The 20,389-nt window shown below is 40.1% G+C and overlaps 3 protein-coding genes across 3 annotated transcripts in view; 2 read left to right on the forward strand and 1 right to left on the reverse strand.

Annotated features, from left to right (window-relative positions):
• The window catches only part of ano8b (anoctamin 8b), a 37,437-nt gene extending 33,409 nt beyond the window's left edge, over positions 1-4,028 (forward strand). Inside the window, exon 19 of the mRNA XM_046049900.1 lies at positions 79-4,028. Within this exon, the coding sequence (XP_045905856.1) occupies positions 79-810 (732 nt within the window). The 3' untranslated portion in view covers positions 811-4,028. The remainder of the gene's footprint in view (positions 1-78) is intronic.
• A 151-nt stretch (positions 4,029-4,179) lies between these two features.
• On the reverse strand, positions 4,180-7,885 carry dda1 (DET1 and DDB1 associated 1). The gene is made up of 5 exons (XM_046050613.1): positions 7,538-7,885; positions 6,855-6,935; positions 6,628-6,679; positions 6,322-6,383; positions 4,180-6,174 (listed from the first exon to the last, which is right to left on the reverse strand). The coding sequence occupies exons 1-5, from the start codon at positions 7,544-7,546 to the stop codon at positions 6,070-6,072; spliced, it is 309 nt and encodes a 102-aa protein (XP_045906569.1). The 5' UTR covers positions 7,547-7,885; the 3' UTR covers positions 4,180-6,069.
• A 2,792-nt stretch (positions 7,886-10,677) lies between these two features.
• abhd8b (abhydrolase domain containing 8b) lies at positions 10,678-18,498 on the forward strand. Its single transcript, XM_046049981.1, has 5 exons — positions 10,678-10,837; positions 14,265-15,071; positions 16,453-16,623; positions 17,273-17,489; positions 18,226-18,498. The coding sequence occupies exons 2-5, from the start codon at positions 14,275-14,277 to the stop codon at positions 18,496-18,498; spliced, it is 1,458 nt and encodes a 485-aa protein (XP_045905937.1). The 5' UTR covers positions 10,678-10,837; positions 14,265-14,274.
• Positions 18,499-20,389: the final 1,891 nt, after the last annotated feature.

Genomic DNA, 20,389 nt, shown 5'->3' on the forward strand with positions numbered 1-20,389 from the left:
CTGCAGTATTGTAATGGTTAGCTGGGTTAGTGCTGATTCTAGTAAATACATTGTGGGAATGTTTCCTTTCCTCTGCAGAAGCATGAGCGGCAGGCGCAGCAGCATTACCAGCAGCTGCAGAGGAGGAAGAGGGAGGAGGAGGAGAGGCAGAGGCAGGCGGAGCATATGGCCCGCAGGGAAAGGGAGCGGGATGACGGCAAGGGCGATTCCTCTGGGGATCACCACCACGACAAAAGTCACAGCAGCAAATCACGTCCCGGGGGTGGAGGTGGTGGAAGTAGCGGGTCGGACAAGCCCAAGAGGCCCAGCTCTCTGTTGGCCAATAATAACGTGATGAAGCTGAAACAGATCATCCCACTGCAGAGTAAGTTCTCCTCAGGTGGTGCCCGCTCCCCTCAGTCACCCACTGGCAGTGAGCCAAAGCTGCCCGGGTTCCTGAGCTTCAAATTTCTCAAGTCACCTGAGAATAAGAAGGAAGGTGCTGCGGCTTCTGCGGCTGCCATCACAGCCACTAACGCCACAGCAGCATCATCATCATCATCTTCATCATCAGGTAGCAGCTCTCAGGAGCGTTCTCAGTCACCCAGCAAAGCCTTCAATCCTGGGAAACTGTTTAACTTTGGGAAATCTGAGGGGGGGACGTGTGTAAATGGGGCTCAGATGCCCAGATCCGGGGAAGGATCATCACAGACGTCAGAAAGACAAGCATCCAGGTCTGACTTGAACGGCGTTCCAGATGAGATCCCCTCACCTGGAGGGGAAGGGTCAGAGAATGGACATTCAACAGACTTGGACGGCTCTAAAGTCTAGTAGCTGCATAGAGAACAAACTTGCCGTTGGGGACATCTCAACTGAAGAATTGATGTGTTTACTGTGAGGAAATGCCTGACCTACCTTCTGTGTTATCACAGGTTATGTGTAGAGGTACTTGAAGCAGAGAGAGAAAATGAAACTGACAAAAAATTACATGGTTTGGTTTTTTGCTGCGAGACGAAACAAAACAGGCTTTATAAGAAAGACGTAAGCCCTCCTATCATGATGAATAAACACACACACACTCCCTTACACACACAAACATGCAAATCCTTCCTTGTCTGCAATACATAAAGAAATGCATGAGCTGCGTTTCTAATATTTTTAAGCCTTTAAAGCAGAGAACTGTGTTTCTTGATTTCTTCTAGTCATAAATTGTAAGCATCTCGTTGGCCTCCCACTCGGAACAGAACAGCCTGTTGTGGAGGAAAAAGATTTTTAAAAATGCATATACAGTGGTATGAAAGGATCACAGATTGTACATCAAATAACTACTGAGAGTGTTTTTAGTTGTCACAACACAAGTGATCATTAGATATTGTGTCATTTGTATCTGTGAGTATCTGGAATTCTTGGGCCCTTCACTTTTATATTGAAGTGGTAAAATGAAAAAGCAATATCAATCAGTATTTTAATTATTCGTATCAATCATCACACAAACCTTCCCTTAATAAGCGTCCCTGATATATCACCAGCTTTATTTTCAAAGCAGAAGTGATGTCTGAGCTTTGTACACTTCTTCCCATCCTGTGACAGGAACAGATTTGTTCAAAAAGGAGGTAAAGAGCTTAGTAAGTCGAGTTGTCACATACCAGTAGTTTTTCCCGGAGAGCAACAGGAAAAGAAATATAAAGCAGTTGTAGACAAAGGTGATATTGAGGAAATGGAGAATGAAAACCTGTTGTGTGCTGTTCTCCATCCAAGCCCGTGGAGCGCCTTGTAAACACAGATGGTGCTCCATTCCACACTGTCCAACCAGACTTGGCAAACGAGTATAGAGTTAAAGAAGGAACATTTGCACTAAACCCCTACGCCCTGCATAGAAACGTCTCTCCCTCTGCAGGAGAAAGGACCGATACCAGCCTGCCTCATGACATTATGCAAAAGCTGGATTGTTTTGATTTTCTCCTTCCACACAGTACATGCTATCTATTCACTTGCCCCCTGCTCTCAGCAACCATGGGATTTCCTATATATTCAGATTTTTTAAAATAGTTCAGCTCTTATTTATGTTGAGCTCCATGTGTTTTATACGCACCATTATTTGCTGCATTACATTCTTGCAGTGCTGATGATGGGAATTTCTTTTTTTAACCAAAGCAGTATTTTTTGGATTATACTGTTAACCCAAGATGTGTGTGATATGTTAATCATGTACATCAACACAGTATGGTATACATTTTGTTACTTAAGTAAGGATGCCCATCATCCACCATTAAACTGTGTTTCACTTCTGCGGGGTCTCCAGAGGGTGGTGCCAGAGTTTATTTGCATAGCAAAATGTGGTGTTGAATCGCTTGTTCTGATTCGCTATTGACTACTTACCCATAACATCAGTGTCTAGTCATCAGTGTACAGCAGAGACAGTGAAATTAAAGTGTCTGGCTGCAGTTTAAGAGTACTTTGAATGGAAATGTATTATGGTGACATTGTAAGCTGGGAGACAGGAACATTAACTATGCATTTCCACACCGTCTCCTCTGGCAAGCATTTTGGCAATAACACTGAGTTGTAGGAGACTTCCATGTATCCCTACAAGTCTACACTAACCACTCCACACGCAGCACCCATCCTTCTGCATTATCCCCAGCCAGACTCTATGCATCTTTTTTATTTGTGTCCCCTCAATATTCCGCTCTCTGTTCCCTCCCGTCTGATATTTAATTTAGGGAATCTCTTGATTCACAGTTAAAATAATAACAATAATGATCTACTGCTTTGTGTTTACAGAATCTGTCTAGGGGTGATGACAATTCTGATGACAGCTTTTTTTATTTTGTGGCTGCTTTCATGTGTCTGTAACAACTTTTACAATAAGTATAGTCCACCTTTTAGTCACATGTCTGAAGAAAATACAAAATGTACTTCAGCAGACAGGCAAAAAGATCTGACATTAAATGCAATAAGGAAATAGACAGAACATCAATTTGTGTGGTCATGGAATCATTTTTCTGTCAATCTTACAGTATATTCTTTTTTATATTTGGAAGTCATTGTTCATTGTAAATGTAAAAAGAGATGTGCAAGGCTGAGAGAAATGTGGATCAGTCTCACAGGATTGTCATTGTTAAATGGTCACATGATAGAGATCAGGATGGTAAGTGTAGCTGAGCAGTGTCTCATCAAAACCTTTATTCTTGCAGAATTTGGATTTCAGGGATGTGTGACACCATGGTGCAATAGAGTCCATTTATCACCATTTAAATGTTTGTATAGAAAATGAGAAGCCAGTTTCAAAGCAGAGGTGACTAAAGTGAGAAGGCAGAGATAGGGGCATTTGCTGATACTGGCGCAGAAAAGTTTGGGTCATGCCTCCATGTATGTAGTTCCTTCTTATTCAGGGAAAACTTACAACTTCATATAATAGAAATGGATAGCATTAACGTACGTATCTCTTCTTTCATCTTTGCACTCGTGGCAACAAATTCTGCATGTGGTTGTTATGGAGGTCTTTAAAAATGGATTGGATGAAGTAAATTTACAGATTAACAGTTTTGGGTATCAGCAAAAGCTTCATCAAGAGGCATCTAATGCCAGAGACTGCACAATTGCTTGTTTTCTCGGGCCAGGCACGGGTGTCCCTCGCTGAGGACAGCACCTCAGACAGCAGAGATTCAACAGCTGTCTGTAATTCACTATCAAAGCAACAGCAGTTCTTCAAAGCTTACATTACAAGCACCATAAATCTAATGAGAAACCATTGGGAAAGGACTGAATTTAGGGAGTGTACTATCTTCTTCTGGATCTTAAGAGTGGATGTGAACAGGTGAGATTCTCACCACAGCTACATTAAAAACTCTAACCTCAGAGTTTAAGATAAGACATCTTCATGGAACCTTCATGTACTGAACATCATATGCTCTTCCAATGTACCACTGTACAAAAAAATCTTTTAAAGAGAAATACTGGGAAATGGGATTATTTATTTCTTTTAATTTATTTTGTCATATTTTTGTAAGACCTGAAAAATAGTTAATAAAACTATATCAAATGCATTTCATGTGTTTTCTTCAACTTTTTCCTCCAAAATCATGACTGCACATTTTGCTCCCTTATTCACAAATGTGGATTTCAATATTGGGAATCAGAATGTCCTCAAATCAAGGACTGTAAAGCATCTGTTAAAATGACCATATGACAAATACCCAGTTTCAATCCAGTTTTATTTCAGCAAAGCTAAAAAGAACATATCCAAACTAACACACATGAGATGGGGCAAGGCTTAGGGTGTTGTAGAACAGTCTATCTGAGCAGAAGTATAATGTGATTCTACGCTTCAGAAACAGACAGTATTTACACTGTAGGTAGGAAGATGACTGACCACATTGTCAACCCACATTGCAGCATCAACTGAAAAAAAAGGACAGGAGGCTTTGACGTGACTCTGCTGGGCAGTGATCAGAACATTAAAAAAAAAAAAAGCTTAATTCAGTGTTGTACAGTGTATGACACCAATACACACTGCATGTCAGGAACAAGGCAGGATGGCAACTGCACTTTGCTGTGCATGCTTATTGTGCATTATACGGCTGAAAATATAACACCCTTTTAAACACCCCCATGTTCACCTAAGCCTGCTCTCAGACAAAAACCATCCAGGACTGTCACAGAGACAGTACAGCTGTCCTGGGCCCTGAGCTGGGGGGGAGCAAAAGGGTCTGAACCACAATGACAGGTTGTAAGGCCTATAGGCTAATACTTACTACAGTCACACAAGATAACGCCACAACCCCAACACCCCTTAGGTTTTATTACTGCTCCAGGAATATAATACTCAGCTGTCAACATGCAAGGCAACATCCAGTGGGTACCAGGGCTCTTTGCTTTATGTCCACAAAGGTAATTTTCTATCGTATCCATGGGCATGTGTTATTTTACAAAAAGGCAGACACAAAGATACTCCATTGGATAAACTAATTGTGGTACTAGTAATTATTTACACACATCATAATGTATTCTTTTTTCCCCCCTTTTCCATACATTACTATACATATTTTTCTTTGCCATCTGTGCTGTTACCTTGTTGTGCAACTGAAAATCCAACGTTCCAATTTACAACTCCACATTTAAGCTAAACTTTTTCCTTCTTTTTCTTTTACATCCTTTGATGAAAGAACAGCTAAACCTAATAGAAATCCCCATTTTTACTATCTTCAATTAGCCAGAAGGTGGGGCTAGATGTAAAAGTATTTCTCAGAAACACCAACACAACATTTATCCTACAAGCACAAGTCCCAGAATAAGATAAAGATATGCATATTCACCATAAACACACATCTAAGAGGGATTCTGAACGAGTTGTTTCTACTTTGTGCTGTTCTTCACAGTGCGTTCTTGGTGCTGTTGATTCAAACAGTGTGGAGAAATGTTGCAATGCCCCCATCAGGTCGCAGAGTGGGCAGTGAAACCGAGAGGGTGGGCACTGTGGCTGGCAGGAAGCTCATTGCCATACATAAACAATAATAGTTATAATAAAATTAAAACAGTAACAAAATGTTATTTTTCCACAAATCAGGACAGTCTCTCCATGTGACAGAAGGCTACTACACAAGTCATGTAACAGTTATAAGACTGTTTTTAACGGTAGTGTCTGACTTTATCTGTCAAGTCCATCTCTGATCTTAAATCTACTCTGACACCTTTTAAACTATTCATTCACCCCACACATATAGTACAGCACAATACGCACTCACAGCTCAGCATGCATACAAACATGTACACCTTTACTAAACCACACAAGGAATAGCCAACATAAACTTAAAAAAAAAACACTAGTATAAAGTTCCCTACCTGACAACAACTCTGTTCTGTCAGTGTCTCTGAGAGCTTTCCTGATCACTTTCATGCACACAATCTTTACACCATAAATGGCTGCTTTGTTGACAGGATTTTCCCTAATTTCATGCCAAGAAAGGCATCCTGCCATAGTGCAGAATGAAGTCTTTGTTCAGGTGGGATTATCCTTTGTTTTTGTAAGTTTACACTGGCTATACCCTGTATATGCAAACACACACACACTCACATTCTCACACACACTTATGAGTCCTCATTCATCTCTTGGCTATCTGTCCTGGCGATCTTCCTTGGGGGTGCTGGGCTGTCACCCTCACCTTGTTCCTGTTCCCTTTTCTTTGCTGCATTCTGTGTGAAACAACGGATTATACAGCAGTCAGTAAAATCACACAATTTATTTTTTAATAATAATATTCCTCCAGCTACTAGAAAATCACTGTCAATAAATGAAGCCAGACTTTTAAAAATTAACTCCAAAGAACTGCACATGCTCACCTTTTTGTCCCACTGCTGATGGAGGTAACGCAGGAGGATGTTGGTTTTCTCTGTTACAATAACTGTAGAGCAAACACAGAAACACCAACAGCATATTACTGATTATATTTAAAGATCAGATTTAAGCACAGTCTGTACAAAACAATGCCAGTTTCACTTTGGTTAACAAGCATTTAGTGGAAACACTTCAGTGATCAACTACAACAACAACTTCTGTTAATATCGCCTTACTGTTCATTTATGGTTTTAAATTTTAAACTTTTCTCCCACAATTTTGACCTTTTGAGCTGTGAGTTTGGTACTTACTCTGTTCAGAGGGGTATTCACGAGTTGGAAGGTACACAGAGGGCCTCCGATTCTGTAAAATAAGAGAAATTACAGTTGTGCATTCTCATGTATTTTTGTGCATAATTTAAACAATCACTGCATTTTATTTATAAATTCTATGAGATTTGTTTTTTCTTTTGAGATAATAAATATTCATTAGTATTAATGACAGTCAAAGGACATAAATATTATCGTGGGCTACTTACAGATGCTTTACAAACAGAGTCTGCATGAAACCTGCTGAAGTTGCTCTTATTGTAGACAGGAAGTCCTTTCAAGAAATCAGCCTGTTGGAAGAAAGTGAGGAGATGATTATACTCCACAGCTCTGGTTTAATGAATATGTTCTCTTTCATCTTACATTTAATATGACCCTACCGACTGGAAGCCTCATCTGCTCTCCAAAAAGACTTGCTTTTAGCAAACAGACTTATTCATCTGTGGCATTTCATAACACAGTCCACCACCGGCTGGCTTCAGTGGAAGTGTCAAGAGATATTTTATAAAGATGTGGCGCACAGCACAGATGAGAAACCCTGCAAACGACTGTAGATTCAGGATATCAGACAGTCACTGAGTCAGTGCTGGGCGTTCCCTCATCTTAGTAACCCATGCACGCTAACAGGCCTGCTACTCTCCTTGTAACCCCACGACTGGAGGTGATGATACCAGATAGTATACAGCAGAGTGTAGAGCAAGTGGTTTCAAATTAGCAAGTCAGAGCACTAAACGATGCCGGTTTGGCCTTGGTGAATGAATGCCAACACGAGAAGCAGGTGTGGCTAGCAGCTATCTGTTACTCATAGTTAGCCCGGTTGTTATTACCATATGCCCTCTGGGAACAGCAGTGCAGTTTACGTTAAAAGTCTCGCGTGTGTGCATAACGTTACCTTTTCCATGATAATGGTGGAAATTTCCAACGTCTAAACGCCGACTTGTGGACTTAGCTTGGTGTCTGTTTTGCTGGTGGTGATGGCAGGCAGTGTGTTACGGTTAGCCGCGCTAGCTTACTGGCTAGTTAACCGAGGGAGCTGTCCTTTCGGGTCCTCTCTTAGCAAAGAAAACAACGACCTTCACACCCAAGTTGTTGTTTCCATTCTAGATCCCAGTATCCATGAAAAACGATAATACACTTAAAGAAAATAACCCAAGTTGTCATTGCATGAGTTAGCAAACCTAGTTACACAGGACTTCTTCAGCTAGCATGATGGCTGGATGGTAGCAACGCTTCCTTGGCCACGCCCCTAAAGGGCGCCCATTGGCCTACCCTTTCACCCACGTGATAGTAGTTTGACTTGCCAGCCAATCATTTAACAGAATATATCTTAGCCCCTCCCTAAAACATTGACTGAGCAATCCCACATGATGAGCTTCATTATAAGAAACATCACCAGCTACTGATCCAACTGTTTGGGAAGTGTTTAGTTCTCCTCAATACATCCATGATACAAGTATGTACCCATGTTTGTCTATACAAAGTAAAGCCCATGGAGAAGTTGACAAGGCTTCTTCTATTCTATTCTATTTTTTGTCATACAAACTATAAAAATACAGTCAAAGCTGGGGTATCTTTTCACATGTCCTGCATTTAAACTTAGCTGGTAGGTCATCGACGTTGTTGACTACATTAAGATAGTTTTTATTTGTGAATGGGTACAGGGCATCTTGTGTGGGAGCATGATAAGGGGCCATCACTGAAATGATTGAAAGGTCAGAAAGAGTCAAAAGCTTGATATTCTTTAAACAACTGATATTAAAACATGTGATAGGATCGCTTGATAAAATTAACTGACTGGCATTGTTGCAGTTTTAAGACTTTTGTTCTACTTTAACATGACTTTAAAGCATCAAAGGAAGGTTAAAATAAAGTACAACTGGTTTTGTTCTGACAGAGTTCAGGGGAATTGAAGAAGTCTCTTGGATGAAGGACAAAACGTCTTCGAGGATCTTAACCTTCCTTGGTTAACTATGACCTGGATGACTGAGAACCTTCACAGATGACTTTAAAGCAGCAACAACGCTTCTGTCCTTTTTTGGCATGCATATGCTTCCAGGGCTCAGTGTTATACTTTTCTGCAATTGGCCCCAGTGGGTTTGAAACTTACTGGCCCGAAGACAATTTTTACTGACCCTCCTTCCAAAAATGATCAGTGTTACAACAAAACCAAAAGACTTATAAGTTATGTTATACTGTTAACATGACGTGCTTTCTCTCCTGCTGACAGACATTTAATAAGAAAAAATGTACACAGAGCAGCGGATTCAAGTCGCCTCTATAGTAGTCCCGCTCAAAAGCATTTGCTTCATTGACGTCTCTTTCCCCCTAAATAGGACCATACTCCATGAACATAACGCTTGAAGAATAGGCTACTTGAAACTAGCGACTGAGAACATAAACTCATTATGAAAGAGAAGTAGCAACATTTTACCATTACTTCTAATGGAACCGGACTTCTTTTTGCAACCAGCGGACTCGCCGCCTGCGGGCCTTTAGAGAGAAAGCAGTTTTAAGTTCCGTCTGCATTGTTTCACTTTCAGACCCAGAAGTTGCCGCTTGATTGAGAATAGAGAAATAATATCTGACAACCGCTCGTCACGTAACTACAAATCTAGATTGGACAACGGTGCCATGAGCTGCAAAGCAATTAAGGATGTTGAGTTCTAATTTATTTTTTGAAATAGGCTACTAATGTTATCGGGCAGTGAGTTGCTAATTCAACTGTCCCTTTTTACTGGCCCAGGTTCCAGCTGGAGGGAGACCTAAATTACAGTTCAGTGAGTGTGTTTGTTGGGTCTTGATCTTCTCTCACCTCACTGGCACCTGCCTTCTCACTAATAATTACAAATAGTTGCCTAGCAACAGCAGCCACAGCACCAGCTCCTTATGGTGCTGGAGAAATGGGATGCTGATAAAATGGAGGCAATAGGCCCTATTCTTTGCTATTGTGGAATATGTTTTTCGTGTTAACTTCAGGAGCTCTGTGTAAAACAGATATGACAACAGTTTTAATATTAGAATTCAAAGTGATGAAGAAACAATGAAAGGAACATTCAATAAGGAAACAACATAGCCTACCATATTTAACCAGACAGACAGATATTTAACAGATTTAACAAACCATCCAAATCTAAATTTACTGTAGCTAACCTGATCTCCTCAGTCTGGCTGTGGCCTTGATGGCCAGATCATCCAAAGTTTTCTGTGCAACCCACAAACTCTGGCAATATTAGGCAATCACACATCTACACACTGTCTATGAAGATTCTCAGTCATCCAGGTCATAGTTATCCAACGAAGGTTAAAATCAAGGGCAACTGGACTTGGTTGAAGATACTGGAAGACGTTTCGTCCCTCATCCAAAGGACTTCTTCAGTTCTGAATTTTTAGCAGATCAGTTCTAAAGAAGTCCTTTGGATGAGGGACAAAACGTCTTCCAGTATCTTCAACCAAGTCCAGTTGCCCTTGATTTTAACCTTCGTTGGACATCTACACACTGTATTGTGAAACCCTCCCTCAAAAAAATGGTAGAATTGTGCATGGATTAATTCACCACTTCAAGTAGGTCTACTTGCCAGGTCTGCTAACTTGTTTGAAATATGTGGGCGACCATTTGATAAGATTCTGTCATTATTTGAACTGGGTTGGGCACAAGTTGCTTTCACAGTTGCTGTTGACTTTGATTTTAACGTGCTATATAAATCACTTAATCAAAATGGAATTAGGCTAGGCTACTCTTTACATCATTGGTAATAAAGCTTATAAATGTAGCCTACGGTATTTACTATTTTAAGTACAGAATACAGAAGAGATAGCAGCAGGGGGCAGCTCTTTCACCCACACACAAAACTGAGACCAGGAGAGTCAGTGGTTCAGTCGCAGCTACAGTTGATGGATTAAAAACATCCTGACACCCAGCTGAGCTCCGGTGAGTCTCCATGCGTCGTCACCAATATTCCAACATGGAAGTGAAGTGCTGGAGTACGCAGATATTTGGATCTACCTCTGAACCACGGAAAGATATGCTGTCAGTAGGCTGATACTCTCCGCCATGTGGAGGTTACCTACAGCACGACTGAATCCAGATAAATTAGATTATTGGATTGACTGCAACAGATTATAGCTCTCCTACTTCATCGATGCTTCATACGAAAACCACATCGATTTGATAATTTCACCGGTAAATATAAAGGTAAGCGTTATTCTTTATTGCCACATATTTCGGGTTTTCACTTTGCTATTTATATTATTATATTATAGGCTACAGTTATTATAGGATACAGGCTACACTGTAGATAATTGGCAACAGGCTAGAAATAGTTCGCCGCATATCAAGTCGCGTTGCAGTTGACCAGACTATAAAATTATGAAAATAAAATTTCACTTAGCAATAGAGTAGGCTAGACTAAAAAGGAGAAACATTCTAGGACTTGCCTCATTTGCTGTATCAGACAGCAGTGGGCTATTCAAATCGCTTTATTGTAAGTGAATGGATGGGGACCATTAGCTTCACCCAAAACACCAGGTAAAATATTTTACTCTACCAAAAAAACAAAACAAGTTTAGTATGCACTGAAAGGTTCATATTGTTTCCTGTGTGGACAGCTGTTTTTATTTTTTGCCCAAATTATTGTCAAATTATGACGTGTTATTAAAGCTTGACGCTTTTGCTGAATGGCGACTACAATCTTAAATGACACTAAATATGTTTATTTTGGAATAAATTCCAGCTGGCTGAGCATGGGCTCTAATCACTCTAATCAACTTGTAGGTATAGGCCTTGTTTGATTAATTAACATAGGCCTACTTAATTCAAGTTATTGAGTTTCACATTGTATTTGCAAGACCATTTGTCTCCTTATAAAGCAACATGCAGACAGTGATGGTATATTTTCTTAAGGTGTGCAATAATAATAATACAGATGTGATAGTGATTCGGCCTCACCATTACAAACCAGACCATATTTGATACAGCGCTGTGGACTCCCTAGATATATGTCAGAGATTGAACACCTCTGGAGCAACTAGGGGTTAAGTGTCTTGCTCAAGGACACATTGGTTGATGTGTAGCAGTGGGACAAGGGCTACTATTTCACTTTTACTCCCCAGCTATCAAGCTGTTCCAAGGATTGAACTGACCACCTCACATTCACAAAACTGCTTTCCTAACTGGTTACTCAGAATGAGTGCAATGTTATTTTATCCAAAGAACGCACTGTTCTCATCAATGAAATAGTGTTTTTTATTTTGATACGGTACTGATGAAGTCAGTATGATTTCTCTTGCAGTCACTACTGTACATGGCTTATGTTGTCAGTGGCTACAGGAGGCTGTTATATAATGATTCACACAGGTCAGACACAATCACAGTGAGGACTGATGCCAAGAAAAGAGCAGAGACTGTCATGGGGATTAAACAGATGGTTCACTGTTCATAGACCCTTGTTTTCACACTTGCTTGCTGTTGTATGCCACAATTTAAGCAATAAATAGGGCTACTTATCTTTAAAAATAAATCTTTCTTATGGACTTCTGCATGTAAAGACAGTTTCAAAATGAAATATATTTGATGTGTGTATTCCACCAAACTAAATGAAGCAATATGCAATATAAAGTGAGAATTGAATCAACATGCACTTGCATCATGCATCATGCTTTCAGCCTCAATTAAGAGACAGATTGGACAGATTTTTATTACCACGTTAAAGGATGTTTTGTTCAGTAGTTTTCCAGTCACTGATGTTTTCCCTCAGGAACTTCTTATGATGGTGCTAGTTTTTCGTAGCTAACTAACATGCTCTACTCTTTGCATTATATATATATATATATATATATATATATATATATATATATATATATATATAGATTAGATTACTAGAGTTTACTACAGGTAATTTAAAAGGGCGCGTGGTGGATGAGTGTTTACTCTCAGTGATATCAGAATGGCCTGCTCAGCCTCCTCCGGTCGAATCACACACAGCACTGTACAACAGTGCTGCTTGGATAAAAGATATGCAAGTATAAGCAGAAAGGTCACGCGAATAGCCAGCGAAGCAGGAACGCTGTATTACATTGTGTCCATAATCCCCAAATGAAAAGCAGAAGCTCATGCGTTTCAAGTATAGAAAAAGATGCAACAAATCACACACAGGGGGTAAGACTGTCGTACTGTGTTGCTGTTTTCATAGAGAGAGAGGAGATGGACAGATTGCGTTGTGTGGACTTAGAGAGTATAATCTCCTCCAGCAGGGAGGGGAACAACATGAAGGTAGGATAATGCCACCAGCAGAGACATGCAGACCCTGCTTGGTTGCTATGCTGTTGCTTTAGTTGATAATTAACTGACAACCTAACATATACTTTATACTGTACCTAAAGTGTTCATGAGACATGCATTATACATAGTCTCATCCATTCTTTGAATATTTACTTCTCTGATGATATATTGTTCACTCTTTTTCAATACAGGCCAGTTTATTATTGTAGGTGGTTGTGCAGTAATTTTGAGTAATTACTAAATATTTACCTTTGTTATAACATGTGATGACTGCAATGATAATTTAAATGTGTGTGAACGTGTGTTAATGTGCAGCTTTAACCCAGGGAGCGTTTACTGTCCCTGTCTATTAATACCCCCAAGTCTGCGCTGAGGGAAGATGCTGCTCAGTTACGTCTGACAGAAAGTCTCATGGGTTTGATTATAAAGGCACAAGAACATGTGTGCCCCTTTAATTGTACATTTAAGATTCCCAGATGCTTATTTATTGTAGATATTTAAGGTGTTCTGAAGATAAAGAAGAATAATCAGATGTTTGTTAAAAATGGAATGATATAATATATCATCTTTTCTCTTCCTTAATCAAATTCTTGACAGGAAGTCTTTGGCGCTTAGACTCTATGGGGAGATTTTTTGTAATCAAGGTGCATCTGCCCTGAGCGGTAACAGGATAAATCACCCCATGGAGTTCAGACACTGGCGGTGGTGGCTGACTCTGAGTCTGACTCTGCTGAGGCTGATTGGCTGATGACTCTGCTGAGGCTGATTGGCTGATGAAATGATGAAGCTGATAGGGAAGTGGGAGGGCATGCATAACATAACAGCAGCATTAATGTACTAAAGGCTGAGAGAGAACATTATTTAAAAAGAGAGTAGCAAGATGATAGGCTAACAATGTAGGCGTTTTGCTGTGCTATTCTATATATGTGACCAGCTGGTGAGAACAGCTGACATCATAACTAACAGCCACAGATAATGACAGCAGGAAATTGTCACCCAGCATGCGTGAGAAGAGTGAATGGCAGGATGGGAAATAAATTACAGGCCTGAGCATGCAAAAGAATAGTCTTGCAGACTGAACTTTCACTAGACCTCCATTTCTTTCAGAAGGGTTTTGATGTATTCAAATCTGATTCAAACAAGAGAAATAGAGTTGATTAATATAGTTCATCTAGATTTTTAGGTGTCACTTTTATTTCACTAGTCTTTACCACTTCATAGTCTATATAAATGGAATACTTGCTTTTAAACATTGTTATATGCTATAATGCTATAATAATGTATGTGCCTTTGATTTTCCATGACCTTGTTTGTTTGTTTTATATGAATGTATTCCCTACAGACTGGCAGCCATGCTGACCAGCTTTATAGAGGGTCTTCTCTGCTGCCTGACCTCAAAGTCTGCCAACATTGTGGTTCCTGTAGAAACCTCAGAACCAGCTGATGGCTACGAGTTTGTGGAGGTGAAACCAGGCCGCGTCCTGCGGGTTCGACATATCATCCCTGACCGTCCGGTGGTGGAGGAACCCACTGGGCAGGGTGGGAGTGTCAGCTGCAAACGAAAGATCACAGTATATCGTAATGGACAGCTATTCATTGAGAACTTGGGTGACAGGGCGAGTGCAGAGCTGAAAAACTGCCAGAATGGAGAGACAGAACCAAACAGCACTGTGGAGGTCGAACTGACAGACTGTGGAAACTCCTCACCGCCCGTCACCATCCCTGAGGCCAGGTCAGAGTGTGGCATAGCTGGAAAAGACGGGCCATCCGAAACAAGAGCAGAAGGAGAGGCACCTGCCACTGGACAGGCTGACCAGTCACATCAGCATAGGAAGCGCAGGCGGAAGCCCAAACGCACTGTGGTGATCGACTGTGAGAGGAAGATATCAGCATGTAAAGGGACACATGCGGACGTGGCTCTGTTCTTCATTCACGGAGTGGGAGGCTCACTGGACATCTGGGGAAGCCAGTTGGACTTCTTTTCCAGGCTGGGCTACGAGGTGATTGCCCCGGACCTGGCAGGTCATGGAGCCAGCTCAGCACCACAGATAGCTGCTGCATACACTTTCTATGCCCTGGCAGAGGATATGAGACTCATCTTTAAGAGATATGCACGCAAGAGGAATATTCTCATAGGACATTCTTATGGGTAAATTCACAACATTCATGTAACACACATCTGAACTGAATGACGTTTCAGCTTTAGGATATGCAGAAAAACTTCAAATATCACTATTAAACTGAGAAAGCAAAATAATATTATGAAGTATGAGAAGTCCAGACATGTGATGTGAACATTTACGTACAGTATTGTGTAATTACATCAAGTACAGTTTCAGTGAAGTAGCCCTGTATCACACTATGTCAGTGTGATACAGGGCTACTTCGCTGAAATAATTAGTTGTTTTAGTCAACTAACTGATTGACAGCAGTTGTGATAATATCTCAAGTATGTCTGTATTTTCTGCTTTTTCAGTTTTATGTGCTTATACATATTATTTCTTAAAGTGAGACTAGGTAAGGCTTAAGAGAAGAAATAACTCAATCTCCCTTTTACAAATGAAATGTTGAATTAATTGGCAATATAATGCATGGTTACATCAATTCAAATCATTCAGGGGTTTTGAGATTACAACTGTACTTGGTCTGGGTCTGGATGACTGGCTAATATTAGCTTGTCTTAGCCAACTTTAGATACAAGTACAAGTACACAGTAGATTTATTTGCCACAATACAACAGGTAGAGTGAAATTGAGTTTTTAACTCCCTTCTGCTACATAGCAGACAATATACATTAATATAAAAGCAATTATAGAAATGGTAAACAGAAATAAACCATATTCAGTGGAGCAGTGTTGGGGATGAATTTTAGTTTAAAAGTCTGATAACTTGGGGGAAAAGCTGCTCTGCAGTCTAGTGGTGCGGCACCAGAAACTTTTATATCTCTTCCAGGGAGGCAGCAGGGTGAACAGACTGTGGCTGGGTGGGTTCTGTCCTTTAATATCCTTTGGGCTCTGCGTAGGCACCTCACCTCACCAATATTGATGATAGATACTGCTGTGTAACTGATACACTATGTTTTAGTATTCACCATTGTCTTGCCACTTGTAGCCCTGGTGGTTAATTTAAGAAAAACAAAAAGTTATAGTGTTGCATAAGATTTTGGACAGTTTGTCAGACAAAACAAGGACTTCTGTGAGATAGTGATTGGTATTATTTTCTGACATTATATAGACTGAAGACTTTATTGATTAATGTGCTAAGTAATAGACATAGTACTTACTACTATGCTCATTGTTTATGCTGTTGAAGGTATTTAATATTACAGTGTTAAAGTGTTTTGATTTCTTCTAATGAATAGGTGTATGCTTTAGATTCTCCAAATACTTACATGCTAAAATGCCATAACTGTCATTCCCAACACTCCTTCCAGATATGTACATTCCAACTAAGAGGCAACTACCAAAACAAACAGCACGGCTGATTATTGTAGCCTGTCTTGTGACCAGTCTTCTTTTCTGCTTGCCTAGTGTGTCGTTCTGCACCTTCCTGGCCCATGAGTATCCGGAACAGATACACAAGATGGTGATGATCAACGGAGGTGGTCCCACAGCTCTGGAGCCCAGCCTCTGCTCCATCTTCAACCTGCCCACCTGTGTGCTTCACTGCCTCTCGCCGCTGCTTGCCTGGAGCTTTCTCAAGTAAACACACGGCAGCAGTACCAGAGACAAAAAATTGGTTTTGGGTTGATTTTTCATTAAAAAAACATATGATTGTTCTCCTATGCTTTTGATTATGCAGAATCTGGTCAATTAGATTGGATTAGGCTTTTATTTTAAAATTTACAAGCTGGTATAATTGATTGTTTGCAAGGTGTGATATACAATCCAATGTAATTTATAACTACAGCAGGTAACCTGGATTAATATTTATTTAGAAGTAATAAGAATAAATAATCACATATGGTGGAAACAAAAACAATGCAAATGATAAACTTAACAGAAGACAGTGACATCCCTGTTTTCAGTTTTTTAATAAATAAAAGTAAAATATGTGAAAGCCCATCTAATGAGAAGAGGTCTAAGCCTGACCGCATGACTGTGTCCTGTCCATCAGTCCAAAGATCTGACCTTTAACCTCCCAAACATACCTAGCAGCTTGAATCAAATGAACAAAAACTGTTAAACCTGAGAAACATTTATGTTGCTGGCTACATTCAAGTCTGATATTTATGCTAATTCTACATGTGGCACTGTGTGTGTGTTCATTTCACCATCAGAATCTTGTTTTTGTTTTTCAAGCTACTGTATTTTTAAATCAGGTAAATCTCCTCTGCTCTGCCCCCTACAGGGCTGGCTTTGCTCGACAGGGTGCCAAAGAGAAGCAACTGCTGAAAGACAACAATGCCTTTAACGTGTCGTCCTTCGTGCTGCGTGCCATGATGAGTGGGCAGTACTGGCCTGAGGGGGACGAGATCTACCATGCTGAACTCACAGTGCCCATCCTGCTGGTTCACGGCATGCACGATAAGTTTGTTCCCGTCGAAGAGGACCAGCGCATGGCAGAGGTGAGTGCGCCTCTTCAACCCTCAAAGCACAGGATTCAAATTGGAAAACAGATCCTACTAAAGACACTCTCATAGTGTGTCATAGTTTCCCTACCATATTCAGACAAATGGAAAAGGGCTGTCTTACGTCAGGAAATCTTAATTCATGATTTTTATACAGTGGATCACACAACTACTTGTAATGTGAAACAGCTCATCTGTAATGAAAATCCACTGACAATTATCACTTTATCACCTGCAGTTCAGCTCAAAGGGTCTGTTAGATCAGTACTCCATTTAGATTGCCTTATGGCCTTCTTTGGACTACTCTAACTGTCCTCATCAATGTTATATCAAATGCTGCAGGCAGCTGTTTTCAACAAATAAGCTGTGATAAACACTACACTGCCTGCCCAGCTCCAAAGAACAGGGAGATACAATTAACTATAGCTGGTAAACATAGTGGAGCATTTAGCAGCTAAAGAGCCTGGAGTTGGTGGAGACCAAAACTAAGCTAAAACGAGGGCGATTAGATGCCAGGTGGCGAGAACACAACTCCCAATAAATCCCTGTGTTCGTAGGATGTGGAAATAAGCAAATATTTACTAACAAGTTCACCATATGACATACTTAAAGGTGATAGCTCAGTGATGTGTTTACAGCTTGTTTATGTATTGCTGCTGCAAAATATAAAGCGGCAGTGTTTTGCTGACGATTCCAAAATGTAACTTTTTTACTGCTTTTAACTTTCTGTCAGATCCTCCTAATGGCCTTCCTGAAGGTCCTGGAAGATGGTAGTCACATGGTCATGATGGAGTGTCCTGAGTCAGTCAACACACTCCTGCATGAGTTCTTCCTCTGGGAGCCAGCCACCCCTCCACCGCCAAAGAAAGAGTCCAAAACGCGTCCAGAGACTGCCAAAGCCCAATCTGACAACACCAAGGCTACAGCTGACCCTTCCAAGGTCCGACCTGCAACTGCTACACATGCCTCATCAAATGACGGCACAGAGGAGAAGCCAGACAGCTAGGCCAAGAAATTACTGAGAAAATGCTAAAATTACTAAGATTAAAGCTAAAGCTTCCAGTGGTTGTTACACTATATGACTCACTTTGTGGGTCCTGATAATCTGAGCTGGTACCTCTTGAACCTGATGCTGAGCCAAAAAGGCCAGTTTCTCTAAATGGTCCAGCTAAAGCTGAAAGTGAAGGTGTGACACAATGAAGGAAATTCAAATTTGATTCCAGTTATGTCAGCTGCTGAGCTGAAGGACAGAGAAAAGGGATCTGCATTAATGATTACTGGAGGTTCATTCTTCAGTTTACAGCACCCTGTCCTCAACATACAGCAGGGAAGAAAAAGCTATGGCTTGAAGTGGAGAGTGGTGATGATTCCAGGGTTGGCAGTGCAGGAGACAGAAACAATAACAAACAGCCATGAGGGTGAGAGTATTATAAAATGAACAGCTGTCAAGTGGCAAAAGTGATAAAATGTGATTTTTATTGCCAAATCAAATGGTGTCATCTGCCACACTGACAGCTACTTTTTAAAAAGGATAACACTGGGTTGCCATTCCTAAAACATGGTAAAGACAAGCAAAACATGATTTACATGGTTTGTATGAAACATGCTCCTGCTTGACCACCTGATACACTGCCCTATGTAAAGCAGCAGCAGAGTCACAACCTTATGGAAAAATAGCTGGATGATAAATTAGCCTGATGTATTAGCCGACTTAAGGTTTAGCATTGAATCATGATACTTGGTAGCTGTAAAATGTCTATGTGTGTCCCAGGATGTTTTGTAGTTAGATTGTTTCATTGCATATAATGATACATTTCAAACCTCAGCAGAGTTTTGAAAAATGATGTTGTGTGAATGATTGCATGTGACTTGTGAAGCTGAACAAGTGAAGAATGAAGTACTGACAAGAAGAGAAGTGAAAGTAAATTTACTCCTTCCTAGAATTCAGGGAAATTTAAAGTATGTTCAGTCAAGTGTATCTTTCTTAATTTAGCAAAAGCTGAGGCTCAGCACTGAATCTACCTTGTAATAAACTTGTATGGCCAGAATGGGCCAAAGATATTGCACAAATCACATGCACATAATGAGGTTAAATCAATAATAAGAAGGCCTGTATTGAGATATGCCAGGGAAGTGCGAGTGAGAGCGAGAAAGAAAAAGAACAGTAGCCCAATGCAATATCCACATAGAAATGTAAAACAATAGTGATAATGGTAGTGGTACAGATGTAACTGAAAATGAATAATAGTACTAATAATGATTGCAATAATAATGATAATAATAATAGGACTTATGATAATAATTGTTGCAGTGGGTGTTGAACAGGAACATAACGCGACAGGAGAGAGGAAGGGGACGAGAAAGCACAAAACTACAAGAGAGGGACGATGCCTTTGCCTCCTGATCCCAAAATGGGACCTGATTCCACAGGAGAGCAACTTGATAGTTTCAATAGTTCCTCTATTTCCTGCAAAAACACTGTTTATACAGCTGTTGAATATATTATAATTATTATATATTTTTTTTTATTGTTTAATAAATATTAGGCATTTATTTCTCATCAAACTTTGCTATTCTGCAATGTTTTTTACCTGGAGAAGTGAAGTTATAATAAGATATTAGTATTATATTAGTACAAAAACTGTATTTTGATTCATCTCTAAGTATTGTTGAGTCTGATGAGTTAGCACATAAGAGGTCAACAGTTAAATGTCCTGCAGTACATTGACTACATTTATTTAACTCTTTTACAGTTAATTGTAAACATCTATTCTGTAACTCCACAGGACAGACACCTGGCATTAAGAAGCTATTAAATCCTCTGTTTTTGACCACTTCAATAATGTGTGTATGTTTTTACATTAGCTGATGTGTTATGTGTTGCTGTAGTAGTTCAT

This window comes from Micropterus dolomieu, linkage group LG05, assembly GCF_021292245.1.
Source record: "Micropterus dolomieu isolate WLL.071019.BEF.003 ecotype Adirondacks linkage group LG05, ASM2129224v1, whole genome shotgun sequence".
In the NCBI taxonomy this organism is placed as follows: Eukaryota; Metazoa; Chordata; class Actinopteri; order Centrarchiformes; family Centrarchidae; genus Micropterus; species Micropterus dolomieu.